Here is a 27,093-nt window from a genome sequence, read left to right as displayed (position 1 = left end):
GGGGAGTTGTTTTATATAGCGCGAACTAGACTCAAAGGTATCAGAGTCCTTTACATGAGCACCAGTAACGTTACAGGCGGACACATTCATTTTTGTTAGGCACGGGGAGATTACATGATTTTCCCAGAATCACAGAAAGTTGAGCGTCCCTGTGGAGACTCGAACTTGATTCCTCAGCTCCGAAGTCGACCACCCTAATGCAAGATGCTCCAATATTAGTCTCTTGATTCTATCTTGTCTCTCGACATGTCAGACCTTGATCCTCTAGTCTAGGCAAATGAGACCAGAAAGAACCTGAGTTAGTGGATGCATTTTTTCTTTTTTCAGTATGCTTGTCCATTGTGGAAGGATAGTAAGTGACTTGACAGCATAACATCAGGTTAATGACACTACTCAGGTAAGCAGTATCCAACAAACAACTACCTTACAAGCTGTTCAGTCTCTCTTTAAACAGATTCACCCTGAGACAGACAGACTGTTTAACGCCTTGGCTGAAAGAGAAACCCAGCACATGTGCAGAACACAGTTCCTACCACATTTGAGCTAAGCTCTGACACTATCCCCTCTCTGTAAATGGAACGAATGAGCTCCACCAGAGCATAACCAGTACCACGACCTAGGGCAATGCAGTAAAGTTCCTTTTACCAAACAAAATACCACTATGCTGGGTTCTCTTAAAAATGCTCCATGTGGTACTGCCACTGTAGTCTATTCCCAAGCCCAAAAGAGAAGGTGCGTTAAACAACCAGGATGATGTTCAGGCCCAGCTGGACCCTTACTTCTTGGCATCACTGACTCCATTTAAGCAGCCATTTTATAGTGCACAGTCTTGGGTTGGCGGGCCTAGCATTTTCAACATTTCCTGGTGTTTCCTGTCTCAAGAAGAAATTCTCCTCAGAAGTAATGACTTGGACGAGGGAAGCAGAGGTACTGTTACCCTTCTGCAAACCTGCATTACCCCTGTAGTGGGCCATAATCCTTCATTTCACCTTTTACGCAGACCACCTTTATGTACCTTGTTCTAGAGCATGAGAAAGTTGGACTCCACTAGGGTGACAGAGGTGCTGTGGAGCTGGGAGATGGAAATGTGCGGTGTAAGGGAAACATTGCCTTGTGTGGTTGAGGAGACAATGCAAGAACTATGCTGAGGAGTGGTGCACGTGTTCTATGGTCAGAAATGGAAATAAGTAATGCAGGTAATCAGTGGCTGGCAACAGAACTAGAGTTATATAGTGAAGTTCAGTATAGCTGGAATTCAGTAGTGAGATGGGAAGGAAATAGGTGAAGAAATGTGTTGCTCTGGGCCAAGGAATACATCAAATTCAATTGGTTAAATAAATGCGGTAATGCACTTGTTGCTACTTCATTTGTACACTAAACAATATAAATATGGATAATAACTGGGAACAAAGAGAACGCTAATTCTTTTGAGGTCTTTGAGGAGGAACATTTGACATCAGATACAAGTTCAGACTATCCCTACATTTTATTGGCCCTTAAGATCAAACTTTCTAGAGATAACCCCCTAAACGTCAAGGAGCGGGACAGAGAACTGCTTTCTCACAGGATATTGAAGACCGAAATGCATATCTGTATATGTTGCTAGACTCAAAAAGTTGTAATTTTCATGCAAATATTAAACATTCATCAAGTTAATAAGAGACCAAATAGTTATGCCTGTAACATATAGTACTAGTCAGGAAAGAATATGAATGAATGAGGAAGCTTCCTTAAAAGATACAATGGCTGTAAACACAGAGGCAGAATGTTAGGACACCATGCTAAAGAAGTGAAAGCTGTCTGCAGTGGTGCAGACCATAATGCAATATGTATGGTGAATGCGGGGGGTTGTACAGTGGTCGGGGTGCAGGGGGGCACAGAGTGGAGGAGACACAGAGTGGAGGGCGCAGAGTTGTGGAAATGTGCCTTTTAAGGGGCACACCGGTGCAGGGGTCACCCTTCTCTGTCCACGGGTCCTTAAACCAACAAAATAGAGATAGGCACTGAAGCTGGAATTCAAATAAGTTTATTAATCACTCATGAGTGGGACTACGTCCACACAGCACTCTCAAGTGCTGCCTGAGGTAGTACATGGAATACAGAGACCATGGTGCTTATATACACCCTTTGTTGCAGAGTAAGCATGTAGTTACAAATAGAAGGTACAAGCATACACAGGAATAACTACCGACAAACATGGGCAGATGGGAGATCACATAGTCAGCAAAGTGGAAGGGGGAACAGAACTGCTTACAGTTGCAAGACCCAGTTGACAGTTATGTCTTAAGTCAGGTGCATTCTAGAAGCTACAGGCTTTTTCTCAGCACATATACATTGTTTGAGCTTAGAATAGAAGGAGTTAACTAAAGATGATGACTCAAGCAGAATAGAAAAGCAAGCAACAGTGAAGACGGAAGAACCACAAGGCTAACAAAATGGATGCTGCAAACAAGATGGCTTCAGCTCATGCTAACAGCAATTATTTTCGATTTCCACAGAGTGGGAGAGCACAGAGTGAAGTGTCGCAGAATGAGGAACTGTGTTGTAGAGTGGAACAGCGTGTCAGAGTAGAGTGGCATAGAGGGAGTTGCGTACAGTGGAGTAGAATGTCATGGAGTGGCGTAGAGTGAAGTGGCATGTCATAGAGTATCTTAGAGGGGCATGTCAGAGTTGTGTTACGGAGTGGCGTGGCACACAGTGCAGTGATATGGTGTGGTGTGTCGTAGTGTGGCATGTTGTAGAGTGGAGTAGCATAGAGGGGAGACATCCATTACAACGCGGTCTTTACACCACGATACGTTTACAACGTGGCCATTACAACGCAAGTCATTACAACGACTTGCGCTGGATGGCACTATACACTAAGGAATAGTATGATTTACTATTCCGACACCTTCCCAACTGTTATGTAGGCTGGAGTTGGAATAGTAGATCATACTATTCCCAAGTCCAGCGCCTCTAGCCCAAGTCGTTGTAACGACTTGCGTTGTAATGCCTGTGCTGTAAACGTATCGCAGTGTAAAGACCGTGTTGTAACGTCATACATTCGGCATAGAGTGTTGTTGAGTGGAGTGAGTAGAGTGGCGTAGTATGAAATATGCATGGTGTGTTAGCGCACTACCATTACAGACAACACATTTTCAATTGAAATGACCATTACATTTGCAGAGACATATAGTTTTACTGATAAAAGTATACAGCGCACAAACAATAATGTCTAGAAATCTCATCACCTAGTGTATTGATTTGTTTAAATTGTATTTAAAAAATGGTTTCCGCCCTACTTCAGAATCACACAAAAAGTGCTTCATTTGTGCTTTCCTAATTCAGATTGTCCCATAAATCCTCTCACTTTGAAGTCAGAGACAGAAAAGTGAAGGCCAAGCTTCCTCAGAAGACACAGCCTCACGTTTGACCTCTGCCTTTGAAGGCACAGCAAATGTGACAAGGTAAGAACAAGATTGAAAGATCTACTTACAGAAAGCGAGCACTTGTGGAAGAAAGCAGTAAATAGGCTATGTTCCACGGGAGGGACAAACTCAAGCTTGACAGCCTAAAACAAAAAAAGCCAACAAATAGAAAGCAAGCAAATGTGAGTTACAAATGCAATGGTAAGCCACGATGGAATGTATTCACAGGGAAGCTTTCAGAATGTCCCTAAGAAGTCGTTAGCAAACCAGACAACTGCACTGTCTGGTAGGATTCAACCTAAAAAACACTTCCATTTTGGATCTAAAACACCTGCATAAGGCTCAAGTCTCAAACACTTGATTAACTGTGTCCATATTGAAATTAGGGTTTGACATTATAAACGTGGTCCCCATATTTAGTAAACCATGGAATATTGCAGGGGCATATGGGACTTACAGGGTAGTTCTGCTTGATTAAATGTCTGGAGCATTACATGGGATGGGCCTGCAGCCAAGGGTAAACAATTTCTACAAAAAATGACAATGAGAACAGATGGTTTACTAGCAGATTACTGCAATGACATCCCTGAACCAGAGGGAAACACTCCAAGGCAGAGCCAGTGGCCCAGAATAAGTTAACGTAAATGTGACTTTGTCACCTTGAAAAGGAAGGGTGCAAACATTTACCTAGTATATAGATATCCATTCCTGGGCTGAAAACAAATTCTTGCCTGGAAGTCGAATGTAAAAGGTTACATCAGAAGTAAATTCTCACCCAGCAGGCTGTAAGCAGACATTTACCCGAAAGTAGAAGGAAAGAGATTATGCCAGAAGTGAATGGCATCAGGGTATGCTAGAAAAAAGATACTGGACTGAAAGTATAAGAAAAAGATTGCACCATAGGTGAAAGGTCACCTGTTTAGGTTGAAGAAGAAGCTTGCCCGTGTTTAGCAGAACAGGGGACTAGAAGGTAAAAGTATTGCAGATGGGGCACAAGGCTCAAAGAGCAAGAGAATACCGAGCAGCGAATGTAGGCACAGTGCCATGGGTATGGTATTGATGGAGCTCGGATGAACACCCCTATAATATGGACTAACAGTACGTAGTAATAGAAAACTAACGTACACCTTACATGAACACGAGGGAAATAGCTTTGCGCATTAATTTACTAACGTGAGATAACACATGAAAGAACTAAAACGTATTTACATTGTGCTTTGAAAGAAACAAGAAATAATGCATGAATAGGCCGCATGTGCATTTCGTAGTTTGCATGTTGCATCTTACTTTGAAATGGTAAATAATGCCTCTTTTGCTTAAAGATTATGCTAGGAAAAACGTTAACAGGGAATAGTGCAATGGTGGGTGGTAAACAGTGAAAAATGCATGCTCGTATAATTAAAAAATGTCTATGTTCCATTTGCTATAGTGAGCCGAATGAGATTCCATTTTCCCTTAAGTTGGCCGGATAGAGGAGGGGTGGAGAAAAGAGTGAAACTGACCTGTCTGAACAGACAGAAGCGATGAGCATAGCAGATGAGACCCAAAGGTTCAAGGCCAATATGCTGAGGGAAAATATTGAGTGCCTGCCAAAGGATGTGACTGACCGTGGGACTAAAGAGTCCTTCCACGGACATTGCTGAAAATTATGTATAAAAATGTTTAAATGTATCATGTGTTAAAATTGTGAGAACGAGTCAAGAATTAGGCTATGGGAAAGGATGTAGAACAATAACATGACTAAAATATGAGTGAAGTCACAGTGGTGTGACACGCCACCTCCTAAATTCACCAATCAACTGTCGAGTTCCGTGAAATGTTTCAACTGATGTGGGACGAACATGTAGGTTTTAGGGTATATTTGGGGTGCCTTTAGGGGTGTGGTTACCCTTAGGCTGGCTGCAGAGAGAGAGAGGGGAGATGCGTCGCTGTCCGTCAGTTTGCAGAGGGGCCTAGCTGTTCCAGTCCTGACCTGTTCCTGTCACTGAAATCTTTGTTCCCTGACTATTTCAGGGGACCCCCCCCCTACTTCCTTGGCTGGGGAGGGGTGGTATTTCACAGATGCTTTGGGTTTGCATTATTCTGACTCGTTTTTGCATAATCATTTGCAAATATATTGTTGTCTCTGAAACTGATGTCTCTTCATCTATCCACTCCAATATATATGTATACTGTTTCGAATAATTTTGCTGAAACTGAGGTCTCTTAATCTATCCACTCCTCCATGTGAATTTGATTATTGTGATGAGGGTGACTATTTGCATTTTGCTGATGTTCTCTCTCTCCCTTTGTGAATTTCATTATTTTGCATTTGTGACCGTATGCATTGAGCACTTAATATGAGATAAAGCTTTATTAGTCAGTCAAATTTAACTTTATTCGGCTGATTATAGCCATCAAAGTACAAGTAACAAAACAGGACAGATCAAATCTACAATCATAAAAATACATAGATGTAAAAAAGTTAAAATTAATTATCTACAATAGGATAAAATACACTCCATCAAGTAATGCGACACTTCATACAAAAATGAGCACACCTCGAGAATCCATAACAGAGAAAATAACAACAAGAATGGGAATACAGCCCACTAACACATGATTAGGCCTGGGAGTAAATAAATAAATAAAATAAATAAGTAAGATAAAATTAGCCCAACTTAGACTTGTCCAACTTTACATGTAAAAAACATAAGAACAAGTTTTTAAATAACGTGATTCAAAGCCGTGTCCACAGGAGAGTTCATAAGTGACCTATTCCTGCACCCGATTGCTCCTGTTAGAAAACTTGCTACCCCAAAACAGACCATGGGTGACGCTAGCATTTGTAAACATACCAGCGCCGGCCTAACTTGTTCAAAGTTACAACCTCTAAGCAAAGGAATAATACATTTTCTGCGCAGTGAATTGTAATATGCGCAGAAGAATATTATGTGAAGAGTATTCTGGTCTGAGGAGTTATCACAAGGACAGAGGATTTAGTGTTCCTTCTTTGAAATACCCTTTAGGAAAAGCAAGGAGCCAGGGAACCATATTGAGCCTGAATCTTGTCAAAACAAAAAGGTGGTACGGTTTGTTTATATACGATAAATATGGTTGCATCTGTCGACCCTGGCTCTGTATAACAAATCTTCTCACCATGGATTTTTTCAATTCATTCTCCTCCCTTAGTACTCTTCGTCTATCTAAAAACTGCTGCTTGAGGTCTCTAATGGCCGATTTACCCAATGCTGAGGGACTCAGAAATAAGTCAGGGCAGCCAAGAATTTCCATCTGATCCTTAATAAAGCTTTATTAATATTACTGAGAGTCTGTGATTATTTAGCTGACTTGATAGTTAGATAGGAATATCATTACCATCAACTCTTCAACTAATTGGTCCATCGATCAAGAAGAAAGAGAGTTGATGTACAGGTTTAGCTATATATTCAGAGATATCGAAGATGAATATGTGAATGAAACACATTTAATGTCATTTAAACTCGACCCCCAGCGCATCAGGGATTTGGGTGAACGTGTATGGGCCATTATATTGTGATGTTATTGAATATTGATGCATGATCAGGTATTGGCTTGCGCTGGATCAGTATCATGAACACATGCTCAGTGAATAAGTAAGACAAAGGTTGATCAAGGATCACATATTTTGGAAATTGCCTTATAAATTAAGGAGTCGATTTTTCATAAAGGCAAATAGATGGGGTCTGAGTTTGTGGGATGGGGAACTGATGGCGAGAGCAGTCGTTAAGAGGAACGGCAGCGCATTGTAAAATGCGAGGCTCTCACTTGAACAATGAACAGGGATCTGCCTGCACTATGCCAGCTGCTTTTATTTATTTATTTAATGCATTTTTATAAAGCGATGACTTCACTCGCAGGTGTCAGAGCGCTGTACAATAGAACCAGTTACATTACATGAGAGAAATGTTACAAAATAGAACGTTACAAAAATAGCAGGACACAGTATCAAACACAGCAGGCAAGAGGAGGTAGCTTAGCTGCCAAGTATGAGGTCCATGCTTGATAAATTAGCCCAGTTCCGTTTTTTTCTTAGAATTATCTTATCGTCTTATTTAACCCAATATAATACTAGCACTACAAATCCCATAATCCTATTCAAAAACACAATAATGGGCAGGAAAAAAACCCTTGTGGGGTACTTGGGACCTTTGCAGCTGGGACCGCATTCACAGAACTAAGGCTGCCATCTGGCTTTTATTTTACTGGCCTGGCTTTTATTTGTATACCAATGCCAGTAAAAACATGTGGAAAAGTAGAGAAATATGGGATTTTCCCTTTTAAACCGGAAACCTAAATGAGCGAACACAAGACAAAATCACTTAAAATGTATGAGAGCTGTCGAAATTATATCTAAACGACTCGTATAGTAAAAAGAGTGCTAGACGCCACGTTTCATAACACTGCTGATACTTTTATACACAATTGTTTTCACCTACCAGCTTTTAATCCTTTCTCAACAGCAACACATAAACACATGGCCGTTATTTATTTCCAGAAAAGTGACCAGGCGCGAACTCTAGTTTCCATCCAGTGTTGGCATAGAAAGAGGACAGGCGTGGCATGTGTCTTTCTGACCTATATTAACTTACCACTTTTGAGATCCGAGGCGTTCGAATCCGACGGGGACTGCTTTGCCGTTTAGCCTTTCTATGTTGATGAATAGGATACTATTGCGTTTGGTAAAACGAAGTTTAGTAATTTATTCTGGAGCACCGAGTAACCAGAACAGTGGCAGCGAGCGCCATGTTAAAAAACATCTTATGATACGGTCGCTCCCACGTATATGCAGTTCAAAATGAAAAGGGTTCGTTTTTGAGATGGGATTGACAACATTAAATAATGTCTGCACGAGTAGGTTTTTATGCTTATTAATCGTTAACACTCCGACTCCTTTTCCATTCAGGTAAAATGTTCTCGCACGCAGTAATTCTGTACTTTGTGCTCCTCACCCGGAAGCGGAAGAGTTTTCGCCGGCTCTGCTAGAGCTGTGGACCAGCTGTTCTAGGCGTTCTTGGTTCTTCCTTACATCTGTTCTGGGCGTTCTTGGCTCTTCCTTCCATCTGCTGTAGTTATGGCCGTCAATAACTCGTCCGACCCGCGGAGGGCCACTAAGATCCTACGGTGAGTTAAATGATACATGAGAGAAGTAATTATCTGATAACCCTGGTGGGCTGTGTTGGGTGTTCCTTAGGGCTGGAGGGCAGGCATACGTAGTTTGGCATCAGTTGAAGGGTAGATACCTGGAAAATGGTCATGAATGGCATAGTCAAGAGGACCCGAGCACGAAATGGCATTAGTCGAGCAAAGCAGAACGTAGGTAAGAATAATATAAGCCTTTAACATGGATGTAAAGTAGAGTGAAGACCTGTATCTAACATATTTTTGACGGTAGCCGAAAAGGTTCTGTACGAAGTACCTTGTTTTACCGACAAAAATTGTGGAAAAAGTGCTAGTTTTACGGATACGTTACATTAAGAACTTGCTGACTACCTTACGCATGTAGAAAGTGGCGGTATCCTTCTTGCTTACCTATTAACCTATCCGTAGAGAAGTCCTCTGCTTTGGAATCATTTTCACTGTCCTAAGAGGCGCATAATACGTCCCTTGACTTGAATGGGATCTTCCGCCTCGTGTTTCATGCAACTTGGGCTCTTAAAATGACAAATCCAACACAAGAAGGAGCGTAGCACGTGCACAACAAATTAACGTGCCTTTTACTGCAACGTGACAGGCACTCTTGTTTGTACTGCCTAGTTATGCGAACCAAATCTATGTTAAGCGCAATTGTCTAATAAAATATTTTACTTTCACTCTGGGAAATAGCTATTCATTTTTTGAGCATTTATTTCAATAGTCTTTGTTTTCATTTGTCTATTTCAGTTGTTCTGATTCAAAAGTACAAACCCAATAAGCACTGATTTGTTAACTAAAAATCAGAAACGGGCAATAAGCTGTCTCAGTAGCAGACAGGTATCTGATAACCCACATTCTGCAGTATTGGCAGAGCAAGAAAGCCAGCAGTTGAAGATGTATTTTTTTTATTTTTTATTCAGAAAGTATTCAATTTAATGCATTATGCTGTGATTGCTTAATTGCCCTTATAAGATCAAGGAACTATTAGTTGTACACTGAATATTATAGAATAGTTGGACATGAACAGTGAGTGGGTATATCTGTGTTGCCCAATTAATATTACTGCATCAAAATATACAACCATAAATATTTGTATTGGGTTTAAGGTCCAGTCTACCAGGCTGCTCAAGCTACCTGCCGAAAAGCGCTTTGACACCTCATCGGGGGTAGCAAGCGCTACATAAATGCAAACCATTCCCTCTTCTATCCTTCCACTATCCCTTTTCAATCCAAATAACAGACTAACCTGTCAGCTGCTCAAACTAATTTCATATTTCCCTATTCAAATTCACCACTAATCCTTTTTGGGTTTCGTAGTATATCGCTACCCGCAGAAAAGTGCTTCAACACCTCATCAGGGGTATCAAGTGCTATGTAAATGCACACACCTCCCTCTTCTATCCCTACTCTATCCTTTTTCAATACAAATAATAAACTTGCATGTCCACCACTCAAATTAATTTCATATTCCCCTATACTAATTTCCCCACTAATCCTGTTTGGATTCGGAGTAGCGTGCTACCTGCTGAAAAGTACTTCAACACCCCATCGGGGTTAGCAAGTACTATATAACTGCAAACCCGTCGTCCTTCTATCCCTCCACTATCCTTTTTCAATCCAAATAATAGACTAACATGTCCACCGCTCAAATTAATTTATTATTTCCCTATACTAATTCAACACTAATCCTTTTGGGGTTTTGTAATAGCGTGCTACTTGCTGAAAAAGCGATTCAACGCTTTTTCAGGTGTAGTAAGCAGTTTATAAATGCAATTATAATAAAATATAAGCATTTATATGGAGGTCAGGTGCTAATGGATTGTACTCAAGCATTTCATATCATCCACTGATATAAGACGTTAGGGCTCTGAGACCCTGCCTAGGACAAGGGGTCTCTAGCAATGGGGCTAAGGCACACAAAATATGTAAGCCACAGAGACCTAAAGAGAGTGTGCGGCACTCGTCGAATGCACTATTTTTTTATTGCTGTTCTGTCCTTTGGGCTGCATACATTGATAGAAACCTTTTGAAGGGGGCAGTAGAGAAGGCCTTGCACACTTAGAAAATAAATAATCCGTGTTCAGATCTTTAGAGGACGTTTATGCCACTCTCTTCATGGAGATGTCAGTGCCCATACTAAAGCCTAGTTCTAGTTCCTCTGTGGGGTAATTCAGAAGGGAAGAGCAGACAGCCTCGAACCCCTTCTCTCCAGTTGCTCTCACTTCACTACCCCCCATGTGGAAGGCATGTGAATAGTTTTGGCCTAACTTTAAAAATAAATATCACAAAGGAATTCCTCTAAATTCAACATCTGGCGATAGCATGCCAAATGTTTCTCCACCCACCTGACAAGCTAGCAGCTGACAGTAAATGCCTAGTTGTGACAGAACGGGTTGGCTTCGCTAGTTTTCCAATCAAATAACCGTTCCCTATAAACATTCAAAATTTACAGATGAACGACATATGTAACAGCGAATGAAAGCCTTTAAGGACAGTACACCAAAATATTGGAAAAGATATAGGATAATTTATAAAACACAATTGCAAAACAAGTGTTGAAAGTGTCTAATGTTAGATCGGTGTGCAGTATACAAAGTGGGTGTGAAAGGTACAGGAAAGCGCAACAACGAAGGAGGCCAGGAGCAGGAGGGCACATGTTATACAACTCGCCACTGGGGTTATAGGAAGGGCCAGTGAGCACAAGGTTGTAGTGTGCATGAAAACGGTTGCATCATAAGCAAGCACTGAGTGTATAGTAAGGTTTACTCGGTTGGTACACACAAGGTATGGTAGGTATCATATGGTAGGGAAGCCCTAAGTATAGACCAGTTTGGGCGATGCCATTATGTCTGGCTTTAAAGGAATATTGTATGGTAAAGTTAAGCATTACAAGAAATTAGCATGAGAATTTATATGTATTTGTGGGAAGCAAAAAACTGTAGAATAATATTGGTTATGGTTAGAAGGCCAGTGACAGTTTAACTTTCGAGCCAGACCTAAACATCCATGTATGGTAAGGAGTGCCCAACTCCCATCTGTGCTGCTGACAGAGGAAAACTATCATACATTTTGTAGTTATCACAGACACTTTAATAACGTTACAATGTCATGTGTATGCCCCTAAAGCTTCAAGCTCAGGCACCTAGATAAATACAATTATCATAACTACGTGGAGGGCAAGCCCTTTCTTTTTGGCAGCACACATTTTCTGCCCAATCAAAATGTACTCCTTGTTCCCAACGTGTAGGCAGAACCCAGGCTCCTCTCTAGTGTTCCTCACATAATTGCCTGGCGACAGCTGCTCTGTCAAGCTAGACCATACAAAGGATACATGGCCAGAGGGCAAACCAGCATATCTGAAAGCATCAGCACAGATGTGTAGGCATATAGGACAGTAGGAGCACAAGGAGGTAGGCTTCCATTGAAGAATGGCACACAGGGTGTATCTGATGGATCACATTTCAACTGCGTATAGATGGTATAAGGGTCACAGGGTGTGGAATGATTGTCCTTTCTCAGCAAAAAAACCTGTTCTGGCTTACCTCCGTTCAACCCTTTTTTCTTGGTGATTTCCCTCTGAAGATTCCCCCAGTGTACTTTACATTCTGGGAGTCCACTAAAAGTTGCCACGTTTTTGGTGATGTTCATCTGCAGCAGAGCTCCCAAGTTGTCAAATACATATATGATTAGTTCAAAGGTTTTTCCCCCTCATCTTTTGCATTCTGACCCTGTAGTCTTGTTTTTGCTTTTAATGGTTCAGAACTGCAAGTACCAGAAAAACATGGAACGAAGGAGCTTTCCTGCATGGACCCATAGACTCTACGAGCGTTGCAGTTTATCACTTGGCTGTTCTGGCAATGGGGTGCCTGCAAATATTCCCAAAAGTAGTAGAGTGATAACTGGCTCCTTAAGAGATTAACTGTTGCTGGAAGCTGATTGTGTTATATACGACGTCCCTGTATGTAAAGGCACCCTAGACACATTTCTCTGTAAAATCTGTTCATTTACTGTTTGTTGGGTCTGATGGCTCCGTGGACTAATGCAATGCGCATGTTCCAGAGATGGCCATAGGTTCAGGTCCTGGCAGGTTCTCTCAACATTTCATCCTTTAATGTGGATACAGTGAGCACCATTGAGTTGGCCAACAATAAACATCTGCTTTTCAGCATCATGATGCCCTGAAAGGTTAATGTGTACTCTACAAATACAGGTAATGGGTTCCTTCCTTTTCTTGAGTTTGTGTACTACCAGGTCGTGGATTAAGCAATATATGCTTGGCCTCACTATTGTTGGCATATCAAGGACACAAAGAGGTTAACTTGGTTATCCAGTTAGTATGTAGACAGGAGGTCTTGGGACACAAATAGTGAATAGCAGGGCTCTTCATGATATACTGTCCTGTAACGTCTACGTGCTCTAGGACCTGGGATAAAAGTGTCAGTCAGAACAAATGGACATGCAGAGCATAGGAAGGATCCATTCAGGATGGGCAAGTAAAGAAATGGGAATCTCATCTATGGCTTAGAAACAAACCAAAACTTGTGACTTTTTCGAGAGTGATCGCCTTTCTGTCTGCCCTAGCCTGCTTTTCCAGTTCAGTTAACATGTGCCTTGAAGCCACTCACCTTATTTAGATCCTTATAAAATAAGCTTCAGTGATCTCTATTATTTTGTGAACTTGGGCCTACTCACTTTTTAAGGTCTCATTGCTATTGATTGAGGCTATCTCACTATCTTGTTTTTTTCACAGCTACAAACCACCCACGACGGAGAACAACCCAACCCTGGAGGACCCAACACCTGACTACATGAACCTCTTAGGAATGATCTTCAGTATGTGTGGCCTAATGCTGAAGGTGAGAACTATAACGTGCTGTCATGGGGGTGGGCTTATTATTAGTATGTATAAAGGTGACGTTTTGAAAGCTGGCGGCATGGGAAATACCTCACCCTGACCAGCTTTTGCACTTACACCAGTGTCCATTTAGCGGGATACATGCTTTCCTACTCTTCTCTATGTGTATAGCAGATCATAGACAGTAACATTTACCAATATTGTGGCTGCATAGTGCTTTTAGGGGAGCCAGCTAGCATTGCGCTTATTTTGCATATTTGTAATACCTCTAGGCCCCCAAGACACATTATCCCTTCAGTTTCCACTAATAAATTAATCAGATCTGTTGTAAGTGTGGAGGAAAAGTTTTATGCTGAGCAGTTATCTGTGTTAGTTTCATGTGGCTGGTCTTTTCTTCCAAGACACTCTCAGCCACGTGAGCTTCTGTGGTGTTTCTGGTTTGGAGTATTCCCTAATAAATCTTAGTAAGGGATGGGATGACAAAGTGCACCACCGTGCTTGCAATCTCTACAGTAGCCTCGATGTTGTTACAGACTTGCTCGTGCAGTTGTCCTAATATGCTATCAGAATATACTTCACGTTTTCCTCAAAATAAGGTTTGGCAGAATTGACCTACTAAAATCCACCAGGGGAAAATTATTGGGCACAGCAACTGCCACAGCATTTAGAACCAGAGTTCGCAAAGGACCAGCATTTACATTTGTGAGGCAAATGTTCTAAATCCTCTTAGTTATTTGCCCAGACTATGTCATTCTAAGCAAATAATGATTTCCATTTGCTCCATTTCTCCTATCTGATGAATTTGGGAGTGTTTAGAAACAGACTATCATCGCTGTGTCAATATAGTGTGATTTTTAGATTTTTTTAAATCTAAATAAAGTGTGATTCTTAGATCTTCTATTTTTTTTTTTTTTTTTTTTTTTTAAATCTAGGTAAAAGTCACATTCATGTTTTTTGTTAATTTTTTGGCCTGTTAGTTTTCCTTCAGTTTCCCTGTTTTTACAGACCTGCTTCCAGAATAATTAGCAGTTATATTTTTGGAAAGCTTGCTTATATGTAAGTCTGGATAATTTCTCTTTATATTCGCAAAGCATATGACTTCAGTGTGAATGGTATGTGCATAGGGATAATGAATTACTGTATCTTGAAAAATCTCTGGAACTCCACAAATAGGGCCCCGAAGGCAGATTTGAATGATCCAACAACTGTGTTGGATAGTCTTTTTTTTCTGAAAAAGAGAGCTAGGCCAGAGCCAGCCTTGATTCTCCTGATGCTCACAAACGTTACAATGTGTGCTTGTTATTTTTTAGTCGTGGAGGTTTGGAAGGAGATGAGAGAAGGGATAACCACATAGAGAGCTGCATATGGTTCTAGACGCTAGTGAAGCCTGTGTTAGATTTGTACCGTAGACACGCGCCCTGCCTAACTTACAAACGTTGAACATTGCGATGAAAAATACCCAGAAATCATCTTTCTTTGGGCTGTTGCAGCTCATGGCTCAAACATTCTCCTTCATTTCTTAAAGGTGGGTCCTTTATTTCAACTGCCCGCAGGCGAAATTGCCATTTCGGAGGCCTCAAGGCTTCATCATCTACCCTGGATACAGATGACTCTTTAGTATCCGCCAGGCCCACTAATTCCCTCCCTGTGGCACAGCCCACCTAGCACCCCCAGCCAGCCCAGCTTAGGGTACGGAATGGGCAAAAAGGTAAACGCCTCATCACACCAAAGCCTTCTCAGTAAACCGAAAGACAAAATAAAGAGGAAAGGAAAAATGACGTTTCTTGGCTGCTAAGCAGCAAAGAGAGAGTGGCGAGGGACTGTGTCAGATATTTGTGATCAATGAAGTACTGTGCTTCTCTGATCTCTGCTTGCCTTTTGAACTGTGTGAAATGTAGTGGAGGTCTTGTCCAAGAGTCAGAGTATGAGTTGCCTGTTGTCAGTGTAGGAAAGGATGTTGATGTGGTCATGGATGATGTTGGCTAGAGGGATAATGTATGTTTTGAAGAGGGTGAGGCTGAGCGATAAACCTTGAAGCACTCCACAGATGAGTTTGCGGGCTTCCTAGGAGTAAGGAGCAGGGCTGACTTCTTGTTTTCTATTCTTGAAAAAGGGTCAGATCCAGAAGAGAGCGGGTCCTTGGATGCCAATCTCATGCAGACGCCTGATGAGGGCGGGGTGGGAGACCTTGTCAAATGCTGTAAAGATGGCCAGGAGAATGAACGATGCTGTGTCTCCTCTGTCAAGGGATGTCATCTGCTGGTTGCTGAGGTAGTTTGTTGGGTATCGCTTGATTAGTTTCTCTAAGACCTTTGTCAGGTATGGTAGTAGGGAGATGGCTCTGTAGTTAGAAAGCGTAGCGGGGTCAGCAGATGGTTTCTTCAGCAAGTAAATTATGGTGGCATGTTTCCAGGGGTCCAGGTATGTGTTTGAGTTGATGGAAGCATTCAGAATGACTGTTAGTGTTTTGCTGATCGGTAGGAGCCCTTTGTTGAAGGCGTGGTGGGGGCAAGTGTCTGATGGAGCCTCCAAGTGGATGGTCTTCATGGTAGCAGCAATTTTTGACGGTGGTGAAGGCTGGTCACTAGGTCAGTTCGTTCATCGACTGTGATTGGAAATTTGAATTGCAATGGTGACGGGGTCCAGTTGAGGGTCGAAGTGCTGTAGATGGAGTTGATTTTATTATGGAAGAATTCTCAAAGCTTGTTGCAAAGGTCTTATGAGGGGGTGATGTTGCTGAAAGCGGCAGGAGGTACAGTGAAATCTTTGATGGCAAATATTTCCTTGTTATTAGTGCTGGCATTGATGCAATTTGTAAAAGCTCTGTGATTGGTGTCCCTTATCTGCTGCTGGTAGCGTCATAGGGCTGATTTGGAGATCCCTTTATCTGCTGTGTCTTGACTTGTCCTTCATTTGAGCTCCAGTGGCATGCAGTGTTGTTTTGTGTACCAACTGGCCTATGGTCACATGTGATGATCCAGCTGTTGGGGTTCTTGATGGCTTTCAACAAGTTGCTTGTCTGTTCAGGCTTGTGCTCAGAGAGGGTGGAAGCCCACTCTTCTTTTAAGATGCTTTTCCAGCTGTGGCGGGTGAGTCCGGTGAAGGTAGGTCTGTGTTGGTGTGTGATGGGTATGCTAAAACTGACAAGTGCATGGTCTCTCCAGGTCATAGTTGCTGGCTTGTCAACCGAGATGTTGCTGTGCACTAGATGCCCGATGGTGTAGGGGGATTTAGTATTGTGCTGGGTGAGACCAAGATTTCTGGTTTTCTAGAAGGGCCATAGAGTTTGGGTTGGTATGGTTTTCTAGGTGAAACTTAAGGTCTGCGAGGAGGATGAAGGTGCTGACGTTGATGAAAGGTTCAGCAAAGTATCTGGTTTCTGAGTTCTCAAGTACGTTTCACAAGGACTGCCTCAATGCCATGAGAGTTTGCATATAATAATCACAGATGACTAGGATCCCTTGATGAACAGCTTGAAGGTCTACAAATCGGTAGTTGGAGGTCCGTCCAGATTGTGACTTTTTACTGTGGCAACTGGAGTTACACAGCGGTCAAGCACCAATGATGCACTTTAATATCTGCATGTCTCACTAGGAGGCACTTTTTGTATTCAAGACTTTGGACCCTAAAAAGAGAGAAAGCATATTTTGATTCTTCTAAAGTTTATGTGCACGGTTGAGATAACTGCAGCTTTGTGTTTGTGATGTGAACATAAATTTGTGTTAATGGTGAAGTAAACAAATCCTAACAAAGAAGGATCCATTCTAGCTATCCTGTTTGCGACATTTAGGTTGATTGCTTCTCCATTCAAACGCCTCTCTTACCACTCCCCAAAGTCTATCACAAATAGATACTTACTGCAAGTGGACAACGTCACTTTTTTAAATTGGCTAATGTTGGCATTCAGCAGCTGCAGGTAACCATTTAAGTGAGTGGCATGACCTTGTACTCCTTGTGCAGCCATTTTAGTAACTTTTGATTGGTCGATCTAGAACCCCATTTTTAGTTAAAATCTTCAAAATATGTAGCTGGAAATGTATGTGTGTGGTGAGCGCATCAAATTCCTATAAAAGTGGGGAATGCTGCAGCCACACAATCACTTTTTTTCCAGTGGCCCTACTTCTAATTGCACAGGCTTGACCGTTTTCAGGTCTCGCACCGTGAACACGTATTAGATCAGGCAAATTTATTCTAGAACACTAATGACGAAGGGACAACACGAGGGAGCTTTGTGCTGGTAGTGATATTTTGTGGTTAGTCAACAGGGTGGTTCAGGCCTTTTAAAATGTAAGCAGCATGAAAATTCATCAGTCAGCCACCTGTTGTAACAGTGTTGACTCTTATTGAAGGCGACATATAGGAAGACCACTGGTAATCATCTGTAGACCGTTTCTGAACGTGCACGTTGGTATCCTGCGTGATGATTTTTAGTGAAGTTCATCTAAGTCTTCTTGATTCGGACGTCTGTCATGATAAGGTAATACATCTTGGAAAAAGGTTCTCATGTTGTCATGAAGCCATGCATCCCATTCCATGTGTTACTGAGATGTATTTGATTGACACAAGATGTTTAAGTGATCCAGCTATTTTACAATCGCGAGCCGACAGAGACACACCCTTAGTGTTTTACTTACTGGTATTGAAAACAGTTAAACTGATTAAAAGTTGCTTCCAAATCGAGTATGACCGCAGTCCTTTAAAGCAAATGAATGGTAAATTGAATATCTGGAGTGGGGATGATAAAATGTAGACTCGAGTTCGACTTTCAATGGATTGAGCTTCATTAACATGCTTCATAAAGTAGACAGAGACCCTTCTGTTGCTTGACTTGCTTCTTGTAAAAAAGCTCAGTAACCACCACCCGGGCCCGTACAGATTTTGTGTGCTTAGAAGATTACATGTCTCATTGATGTCATTTCTACGTGATTTCTCAAGTTTCACTTCCACTGTGCACTTTATAACAGCAGCATGTGTGGATCTGATGCTGTGAACCCAGGACTCGGGGCTAGCTTTCTGTAAAACAATTGTGAGTGGGTCTTTCCCGCATGGAGCTCTTCCAGTGTCTTTTATCCATTTCTTGCATCCCAGACCTGGACATTATCATTTTTGGTGCCAGTTCCAGACTTTGTTCCTATAGTCTCCCTTGAAAATGCACAGGGAAATATGCGAGTCCCCATGGCAGTCCAGTGATGGGCAGCAGCAGCCGTTTACCATTACAAGGGATTTGTCACAATATAGATAAATTAGCTGTCTGTCCCTGAACATCAGGAACAGGCATGTTATATTGGAAAATGGAAGTAGATTGGGCAGCAGACTACTCTGGGTACTCTCTTAGTTTACAGACATCTTGCATGTCAAAGTCATAACTGTCAAGAAAGATCCGTATACCTTGATTCCATGCCCATCCAACAGAAAGCCATTCTAGTGCATATTTGTTCACCTCTCTGTGTCTTGATGACCCAGTACTGGATAGCTTAATTCTCAGCCCTACCCTATCGCATCGGATATGTGGTTTACTTTTTTCTAGTCTTGTTCTCAGACTCCCTCCATAAGCGCTAGAGCACAGTGGCCAGTACCCTGCCTGCTCGTATCCCTAAACCTTCTGACATATCCTGTCACCATCTCTGTTTATAGCATGTGGAATGTACGAAGCGTGAGGAAGAAGCTGTACCCCCACCACCAGGACGTGGCTGTGGTGCAGTTTTACTAGTCTCTTACCCTCTGTTTCTTTCCACCGCAGCTGAAGTGGTGTGCATGGATTGCAGTCTACTGCTCCTTCATCAGCTTCGCCAACTCGCGCAGCTCGGAGGACACCAAGCAGATGATGAGCAGTTTCATGTAAGTGGCTTTTTTGCTTATTTGTAATTTATTTTTAAATACTACACACAAAATAAGACATGAATTCTCAAAGGGCTGTTGTGCAGTCTTATCTTAATAATAATAATAATAATAGAGCAACACTGTTTCGTTCACCAATTGCACCAGACGGACTCAATTGTTAATTTAGAAGTAGTTAGACTCTTTGTTCCATAATCGGTGCAAACGGCATATAAAATTGATTGATTTTATCAATAGGTGCTCAACAGACTTCATTTGTGCAGATCTCCTTTCATTCATATTCCAAGGTAAAACTCCATTTAGGCCGGGCAGCCATGGACCAATTAGCTTCCAAATACGTTGGGCTTCAATTAAACAAATACTCGACTTTTGCTCAAGGTTTAAGAAATAAAGTAATGTCTAAAAATGAATAAATAAAATCAAAATCATTAATTACTTCAGTTTTAGACATGCGTCCACTGAAATAAGCTTAAAGGAGAACTTATTATTTATTTATTTTTAGCTCATTAGGAATTAACATATATATACTCACTGAAAAAGCCACTGTTGAAGTTATAATTACAAAACTAACCAGCATTGGCATAGCCAATATGTCTCGCTTTCGGGACCTTAGAAGTATTTAGTTATGCAGCACAATATCCTTGGTGCAACAATATTAACTGTTGCATGGTTAAACACTTATAAGGCCCCAAAGGCGAGACCTATTGGCTATGCCAATGCTTGTTTTATATGTTTTAGATATAACGGACTACAGAGCCATATCAAATTCATCAAGTTCAGAAGCTTCCATTAGGACAACCAAGTCTTGCAGATATCTGCACGCTGTCCCAACGTTTTTACAGTGTCACCTATTAAACCCGAAGTATTCTAAAAAAAAATTCATGATCTGCCCTGTTTATTTACATCGGCCTTTAATCAGTTCTCTTTTAGAGTGTCCCATTTAATCTGAAGTAAAAAAATAATACACACAGCATTAAGTAATTTTTTCAGTAGAGGGCGCAAAAGGATTATATTATTTGTATTAACTGCCATGCACAGGCAATTAAAAATAGCAACAAGAAGCAGGCAGGGATAGTTTTCACTTCAGAGGTATTACTCAAATGCTGTCGGCAGGACCACTTCTAAATATAGACCACGCCGACTGCTCCTATGACGTCCTAGACTCATGAGAGCCACAGACGCCAGCGATATGCTGCCGACTCATGACCTGCAACAATTCGGAAGCCTCCTACACGATAAAACAAGTTGAATACGACGAGTCGCCATTTAAAGTAAGAGCGCGCATGGAGCGCTGCAATTAACAAGGAAGACAAAAGTAGCGTGTGTCTTCCCGTGGGCAGGAAAGCGGGCTTTGAAGCGGCAAGGGGCGGGGGAGCGCATTCCAGGCGGGGGAGCGGACCCTTTGAAGTAGGTGCCAGTGGGCTGAAGCGCTTCCCAAAAGTGGATTTCATGGCGGCACGATGCACGTGATTGTGCGCGTGCTCGCCATGCAATCCACTTTTGGGAGCACTTTTGGGAGCCCCTTACTAGAGTCTCGCATAGCGATTGCTACGCAATAGCTGGGCGAGACCTAAAAACCAGCAAAATTTAACTGAGGGAGCCACACCTAAACCCGCTGTACTGCTAATGACCGCACACGTCCCAAAGGACACTGGGGTTGAGAACTGTTGAGTAGTATATTTAGTTGTTGAATTCAGTAGGAAAACAGTTCAATTAATCTCACTTTCTCTGTAAATAAATCTCATAATTGCATGCATCTTTCTTCCATGAGCTTTCTTATACGTGGTAGCAGATTAGAGGAAACTCTATACACGGTGTAAGCATATTCAATGCTTTAAGAATTACTGACACCATTTTATGTCCTTTTAAAGGACCATTTGTCAATCCTTTTGAGGATAGTATGGAAAACTGAATGAGTTGATGATTCAACCACCCAACTACTGATGAGGATTCTATCTTCAGAGCATCTCCTTTAGCTATTAGTGTCTCTAAATTAGTGTCTTTAATGCCTGCTACCTCATTGGAGTAGGCACACGGCGGAACCAGTGCAGATGCACATACTTTAAGTCTAAGATAATATTCAGGGAGGATGATCAAGAATCGTTAGAGTTCTGTTCCTTTAGTTCATCAATGAATATATGAATATGCAATTGCAAAGTTTAAACTTGAAAACCTGTATTCTGGTTGCTAAACTGATGCGAGTAGTAGCATGGCATCAACTGAAACCGTGCCTCCTCATTTAAGGCATTGCTTTTTTTGGGGGGTGGGGGGGTTGGGGGGGGATTAGAGAAGGCAGTTGAAGAAGCCAAAAGCAACTGAAGACATTTTTCAAAATTGTCTGCTAGGTGGGGATGCAAGTTACTAACACACACTGGCTGCAGTTTATGGCCTCTGCTGAAATATTAGCTATTTATTGATTATACTATTCGGGAAAGAAGTTCCAACACACCCTTTTATTCTTTGATGTATTGACTTAAAATGATAACATTGTTGGTCTGTATGCAGTTTTTCTTTTGTAGGTAGGTGTTAGTTAAGATATTCAAGGGTCTTTTTTTTGTTGCAGTTAACTGGGAGCATATTACTGACGGCAGAGCTCAAGGGTGTTGTGGGACCTTAATGGACCAGTGTGTAAAACCTGATAAATAAACTTTATTTTCTCACTTCTTCCCTCTCATACAGGTTGTCTATTTCCGCGGTGGTCATGTCTTACCTACAGAACCCGCAGCCCATGTCTCCACCATGGTGAAATGTCTGCTCCTATATAAGAAGCTCAGCCTGGTGCTCCTGGGGAAGAAGGGTGCACGCCGGGGCAGAAAGATCATGGGCAGTTGATGGGTGGGTTTGGGGGTAGGTATTGGCATGAGGTAGAATTAAAAACACTAGGCTTAACACGGTTTATTAGTGTAGGCTTATGAAACGCATCTTAGCAGGAAAAGGGATGCGAGTCGTTCTGTTTTTGCATTGGCAGCATGACACTGTTTCATGGAGCAGAAAGGAAAACGTACCCATCCGGACCATGTGAACAGAATGTGTCTTTGCAGTGTCATGTGTTCTCCCTCTTCAATCTAGCACCTCTTTCCTGCCCATCCTATTTATTATTCTATTGGGGTCATTCATTAGGGTTGGAGAGTATGTCTTCCAGTTCAAAGTTTGCAAAAAGCAAAGTCAATTCTAGCCAGAATTGGGCGGACTTCTTGTTTTTCTAAAGAACGTTACCCTAGCTGCTGTTAAGTTTGGATTTACGACGAACACTGCCTGTGCAAAAAAAAAAAAAGGCTGTATCAGTCTGTTGAAACCGATCCAATAGGGTGAAATGCTAGCAGTACACTGAATGTCTTGGAGGGTTGATCCATCCCTTTTTGTTAGCTTGAAACCACGAATTCCATTCTGCTTTGATATCACCAATACTTAAGAAGCAGGGGTCACACAGGCATTACACTCTGAAGATTACCGGCATTGGAGATGGCTACATAAACATTTCTGTCTTAATGAATAATTGTATCACGTTTTGTAGATAAACATAATTTCTGATGAATTTGTGTGCTCTTATTTTTGTGTTCCTGTTTATTTGTGGGTCTCAGAGGAATCGCATTTGGTAACACGTCAACAATGAATGCAGCTTTAGTGGTTAATTTGCTTAATGCTTTCTGGTAGTGAAATAATTTTAGGTTAAAATATGCAATGTAACGGCTCAACCCTGTAACCAGCTAACTTGAAATGAGGCCCAAAGTTTCCTTGTGCTTATTCCTGTGCAGTTTTAGTGCACACAAACTGGGTGGGGTTCTGCAACTGGACTGTGGCAAGAATGGGTCTCCTGTAATTCCAAAGACCACAAACTGGCTTCTGAAGACCCAAGATATTCTACCTGTTAATTAAAACAAATAATCCTAATTGGAGTTACAAAATCCACTTTATTAAATGATAAATATCAATTTCCATAGGGGGCTACAAGCTTCAGTCTACTCCGATGAGTGGATCCCAGTAGTTTTGGTGCTTTCGTGGTACTTAAACAGTAATTTCTGGCTGATATTCTACCTGCAGATGCCTCACACTTTCCATATCCCCAGGTGTCAGATTAGATCCAGAACCATATCAGTAGCTCTCCTGCAATAGTAGATGGCGTTGGCTTCATCTCACTGGTAGATCCAGGACATATCTGACGTTAGTGGAGCTATAGAGCACCACTCTGGCGCCCTGGTAGCTGTTCCCTTTTCACATGCCATTTGATACAGATCCAGTTTCTTTCCATGAGATTTTTTTTCCCATAACAAATTTTATTAAGTTTCCATGCCAAATGGTGGGCAGAGCCCAAAGCATACATTATAGATACAATTCGGATTAGTACCGCAATAAAAAAAATATATATATAAACGTCAAACTAGCCTGCAAAACAGCAGGACCGACAACTGAAACTTGACACAGGTTACCACATAGTTCACTTGAACGCAGTATGTCTCCATGAGATTTAAAAAAAAAATTTTTTTTAAGGTTTAGAGTGATGGGGATGTCTTCCCAAAGAAATGGGGCTTTAAGTACTGCTGCTCTTGTCATGCTTCAATTGCCCATTTTAGACTGTGACGTAGTATACCGTTGGTGTTGGGGGTCAAAGACACAATGCCCCAAATGCAAGGGATGAAAAAAACAGGGGACCCGTTAAGAAGTTCCATCCAACATTTATAATTAAAGAGTATGGATCATTAAATGGCCTCCCATATCTCCTTATCATAAAACTTATAAACACCTAACATAAAAGGGGACTACATTCTGTCTCTGCATATCACACGGTGATAGCCAGTTGCGTCTGAACCACGATAAAAATGCCAAATCTAAAAAATGTAAACGCCATATCCGAAAACGCCACGATATAAGATCCATGTATTCCGGCAAGCCAGAGAGTGCCCGTAAATCACAGCTCGTTCTTACTTGTATGGCTCTGCACATCAGGGTTCTCAAGTGCCAGTTAATGCATCTCTGTGAAACGCGAACAAACGCTTTCACATCCAAGGAGACGCGTTGGATACATGTCACCGCGTACGTAATACGTAGGGTGCGTGAAATAAATAGTATGAACCCAGACTGCACGATTCTTAGAAGAGAATGCCGCCATATTTAGACAGTCATCTAATAGCAAGATTGCCTTAAAGTGCATGTCCTAAACATACACCCATCGGAATAAAAGCAAGATACAATCCGGAATAACAAAATTAATCCCAAAAATGAAAAAATATATAGTGTGTTCCTGATTACCTGTTCCGTTAAGGAGTTGTTGAAGTTTAGAAACACAACATAATTTCTCGTCTGGTAAATCCGTGAGGCAGCCTATTAAGTATATTGTAGTATAATAAATAGCCAATAGGGAGTATATTTAGAAGTAATGTGGGTGAAATAAAAAATATAAAGAAATATGATAGAATAATAAACCAAATAAAACTAAAGCCTGATAAATAGGACAGCGTACTTCACTTGAAAACGCCGCCATGTTAAGACGGTGATATCTTCATACACGTACCACAGGGCTCGTGTCATTCCAAAGCATCACTTAACATGAATGCTGAATGATGGGCACAGGGCACCTCTCCATCTCATTAGAACGAAAAGTCCAAGTAATAAATCCATTATAAATGGAAAATGCATATATAAATAATGACAAGAAAAGGGGCAAACGTAGATATAATTGCCTCTAAGATAAATGGCTATCTAAACTTAAAAACCACTATAGAGTATCCATATAGAGGTCCTACCCTGGAGGTGTATTATGAACGAACATCATCTACTAACAGGAGCTAACCTAATAAGAAGGAAAGGAAGTTTATCCTAACATATCCTATATATTCTAGAGAGGTGATGAAGCAATGCTATCACTATTCAAGAGATATTCAAAAAAGGGCCAACAGAGGACTTCTATACAACAAGTTTCATCCAGTCCTCTTTGGTATTAAGACCTCTATTTATGGTATTAAGGATGGAAATATACCATTGTTCTCTATTTTTTCTTTTGATTTCCATGTTGCCACCACTAATGTTGCCTGTAATTTTTTTCTATCACAAACCACTTAAAATCTGTGTGTTTGTGTTTCACTAAGTTATAATGTTCTACAAGAGGGGCATTATGTTTATTGGTTTTAAGCGCTGACCGATGTTCCAATAGACGTAATCTGAGTTCCCTGCCTGTTTCGCTCACATATGCTAGTCCACAGGGACAGTGCAAAAAATAAACAACATTACAACTTCTGCAATTATTCATACTCTTAGATGACAGCGTGAATCCATTATGGGTCACAGATTTTGTGACCATACAGTGTTCGCAAATGCTACACGTACCACATGGGAAGTTATCTAGGACTTTATGCATATGTAGTGAGGCTTGTGTTTGGGGTTTGCTAGCTCTGTAAGTAGTAACCAAATCTTTCCGAATATTATCATTGCGCTTAAATGCAAAAAGTGGTTTGGGAAGTTTAATTTCCATCCCTTCGTTCGAGATATTCCAATTGGAGTTAACCACATTTTTCAATCTGTTGCTAATATTGGAAAATTGTGTAACAAAGACCAAACGTTTATCTGACGCCTCAGCCTTTTTCTATTTTTCCAAATGGTTTTGTTCAAACATGCTCTCACGGTTGTAAAACCTAGCACGTTTAAATGCTTGTTTAATCAGTTTCTTCGGGTATCCACGATCTAGAAGTTTACTCTTAAGAATTTCAGAGTGTTTATAAAAGTCATCCAGAGAGGTACAGTTTCTCCGCAAGCGGAGAAACTGACTAAATGGTATATTGTCTCTCTGGGCACGGGGATGGTAACTTTTATAATGTAGCAATGTATATTTGTCCGTAGGTTTTGTGAACAGTTCAACCGTAAGGGTACCTGCAGTGTTCTTAATAGTAATATCCCAAAAATTGACTGAAGTATTATCATATTGGGCTGTAAATTTGAGATTAGCATCACCCAAATTAAGCTATTCTAAAAATTCCACCAACAATGTCTTCCCCTTCCCAGATGAAAAAAATATCATCAATGAAGCGGCGCCACATAGAGATGTTTTCATAAAAGGGCACTGCCTCATTGTGAATATGTCTGTCCTCAAAGCTACCTACATAGAGGCAAGCCAAGCTTGGCGCACAGGTAGCCCCCATGCTGTTACCTTTGCGCTGGAGAAATAGATCATCCTTGAATAGAAACATATTGTTTTTAAGCACTAGGGTAATGCATTTAATTATAAAATCCTTATTGGCGCCTCTGACTGCCTCAGGTGTTAAGAGTTTACTAATAACTCTAATAGTATCATCCTGAGGAATGTTGGTATATAAAGCTTCTATGTCGAGGGTCACCAGCAATTGTTTATTCTCATCAAAGTTGGTGCCCTCGAGCATAGAGATTATATGGACTGAATCTCTAACATATGATTTTTGTTTAGTCACTAAGGGTTTTAAAAATGAGTCTGCATATTGACTAAAGGGTTCTAAAAGGGAACCAATACCACTGACTATAGATCGCATGGGAGGATCTAATTCACTTTTGTGGATCTTTGGTAATCCATAAATCACAGGAGTTAAAGCATTATAATTTTAAAGAAATTTTAACTCCGCATCCCACACCCAATTGTTGAGCTCTGCCTCCTGAAGTGTGTCATTTACATGTTTGGTCAGAGCCTCCAGTTTCGAGTGGGGTACTTTTGTGTAGTGATTCGCTATTTCTAATAGGGTTAGCATTCTATGATCATAATCATTCATGTTAAAGACCACCACCCCCCACCCTTGTCTGCTGGTTTGATTGTGAGGTTTAAATCTTCTTTGAGATCCTTTAGGGCTATTCTCAAAGCCTTAGCCACATTGTTATTGT

General features: G+C 41.2%; 2 protein-coding genes across 8 annotated transcripts in view; one reads left to right on the top strand and one right to left on the bottom strand.

Annotated features, from left to right (window-relative positions):
* WDR83 (WD repeat domain 83) overlaps positions 1–9,133 on the bottom strand; it is a 162,274-nt gene extending 153,141 nt beyond the window's left edge. The window contains exons 1-2 of one of the 7 annotated variants that reach the window (XM_085654445.1): positions 7,868–7,935; positions 3,479–3,553 (exon numbers count right to left, since the gene is read on the bottom strand). The gene's annotated coding sequence lies outside the window, so the exon portion shown is untranslated. Of the gene's footprint in view, positions 1–3,478; positions 3,554–7,867; positions 7,968–8,020; positions 8,154–8,960 lie in introns of those variants that run through there. The other 6 variants (XM_085654441.1, XM_085654447.1, XM_085654443.1 and 3 more) reach the window with 6 other exon arrangements.
* On the top strand, positions 8,100–22,792 carry WDR83OS (WD repeat domain 83 opposite strand). Its single transcript, XM_085654449.1, has 5 exons — positions 8,100–8,235; positions 8,335–8,552; positions 13,315–13,420; positions 19,160–19,257; positions 21,937–22,792. The coding sequence occupies exons 2-5, from the start codon at positions 8,503–8,505 to the stop codon at positions 22,001–22,003; spliced, it is 321 nt and encodes a 106-aa protein (XP_085510575.1). The 5' UTR covers positions 8,100–8,235; positions 8,335–8,502; the 3' UTR covers positions 22,004–22,792.
* The last annotated feature ends 4,301 nt before the right edge of the window (positions 22,793–27,093 follow it).

The sequence above is a fragment of the Triturus cristatus genome, chromosome 4_1, assembly GCF_964204655.1.
Source record: "Triturus cristatus chromosome 4_1, aTriCri1.1, whole genome shotgun sequence".
NCBI lineage: Eukaryota > Metazoa > Chordata > Amphibia > Caudata > Salamandridae > Triturus > Triturus cristatus.
The sequence above is the reverse complement of the archived record's forward strand: the minus strand, read 5'-3'. Positions and strand labels throughout refer to the sequence as shown.

What these genes read in the sequence shown, in the direction of transcription:
- WDR83OS (XM_085654449.1), top strand. Translation starts at nt 8,503, where the DNA reads ATGGCCGTCAATAACTCGTCCGACCCGCGGAGGGCCACTAAGATCCTA. An exon ending in AGGGCCACTAAGATCCTACG is followed by an intron (nt 8,553 to 13,314) that starts GTGAGTTAAATG and finishes TTTTTTTCACAG; the next exon opens with CTACAAACCACCCACGACGG. An exon ending in TGTGTGGCCTAATGCTGAAG is followed by an intron (nt 13,421 to 19,159) that starts GTGAGAACTATA and finishes TTTCCACCGCAG; the next exon opens with CTGAAGTGGTGTGCATGGAT.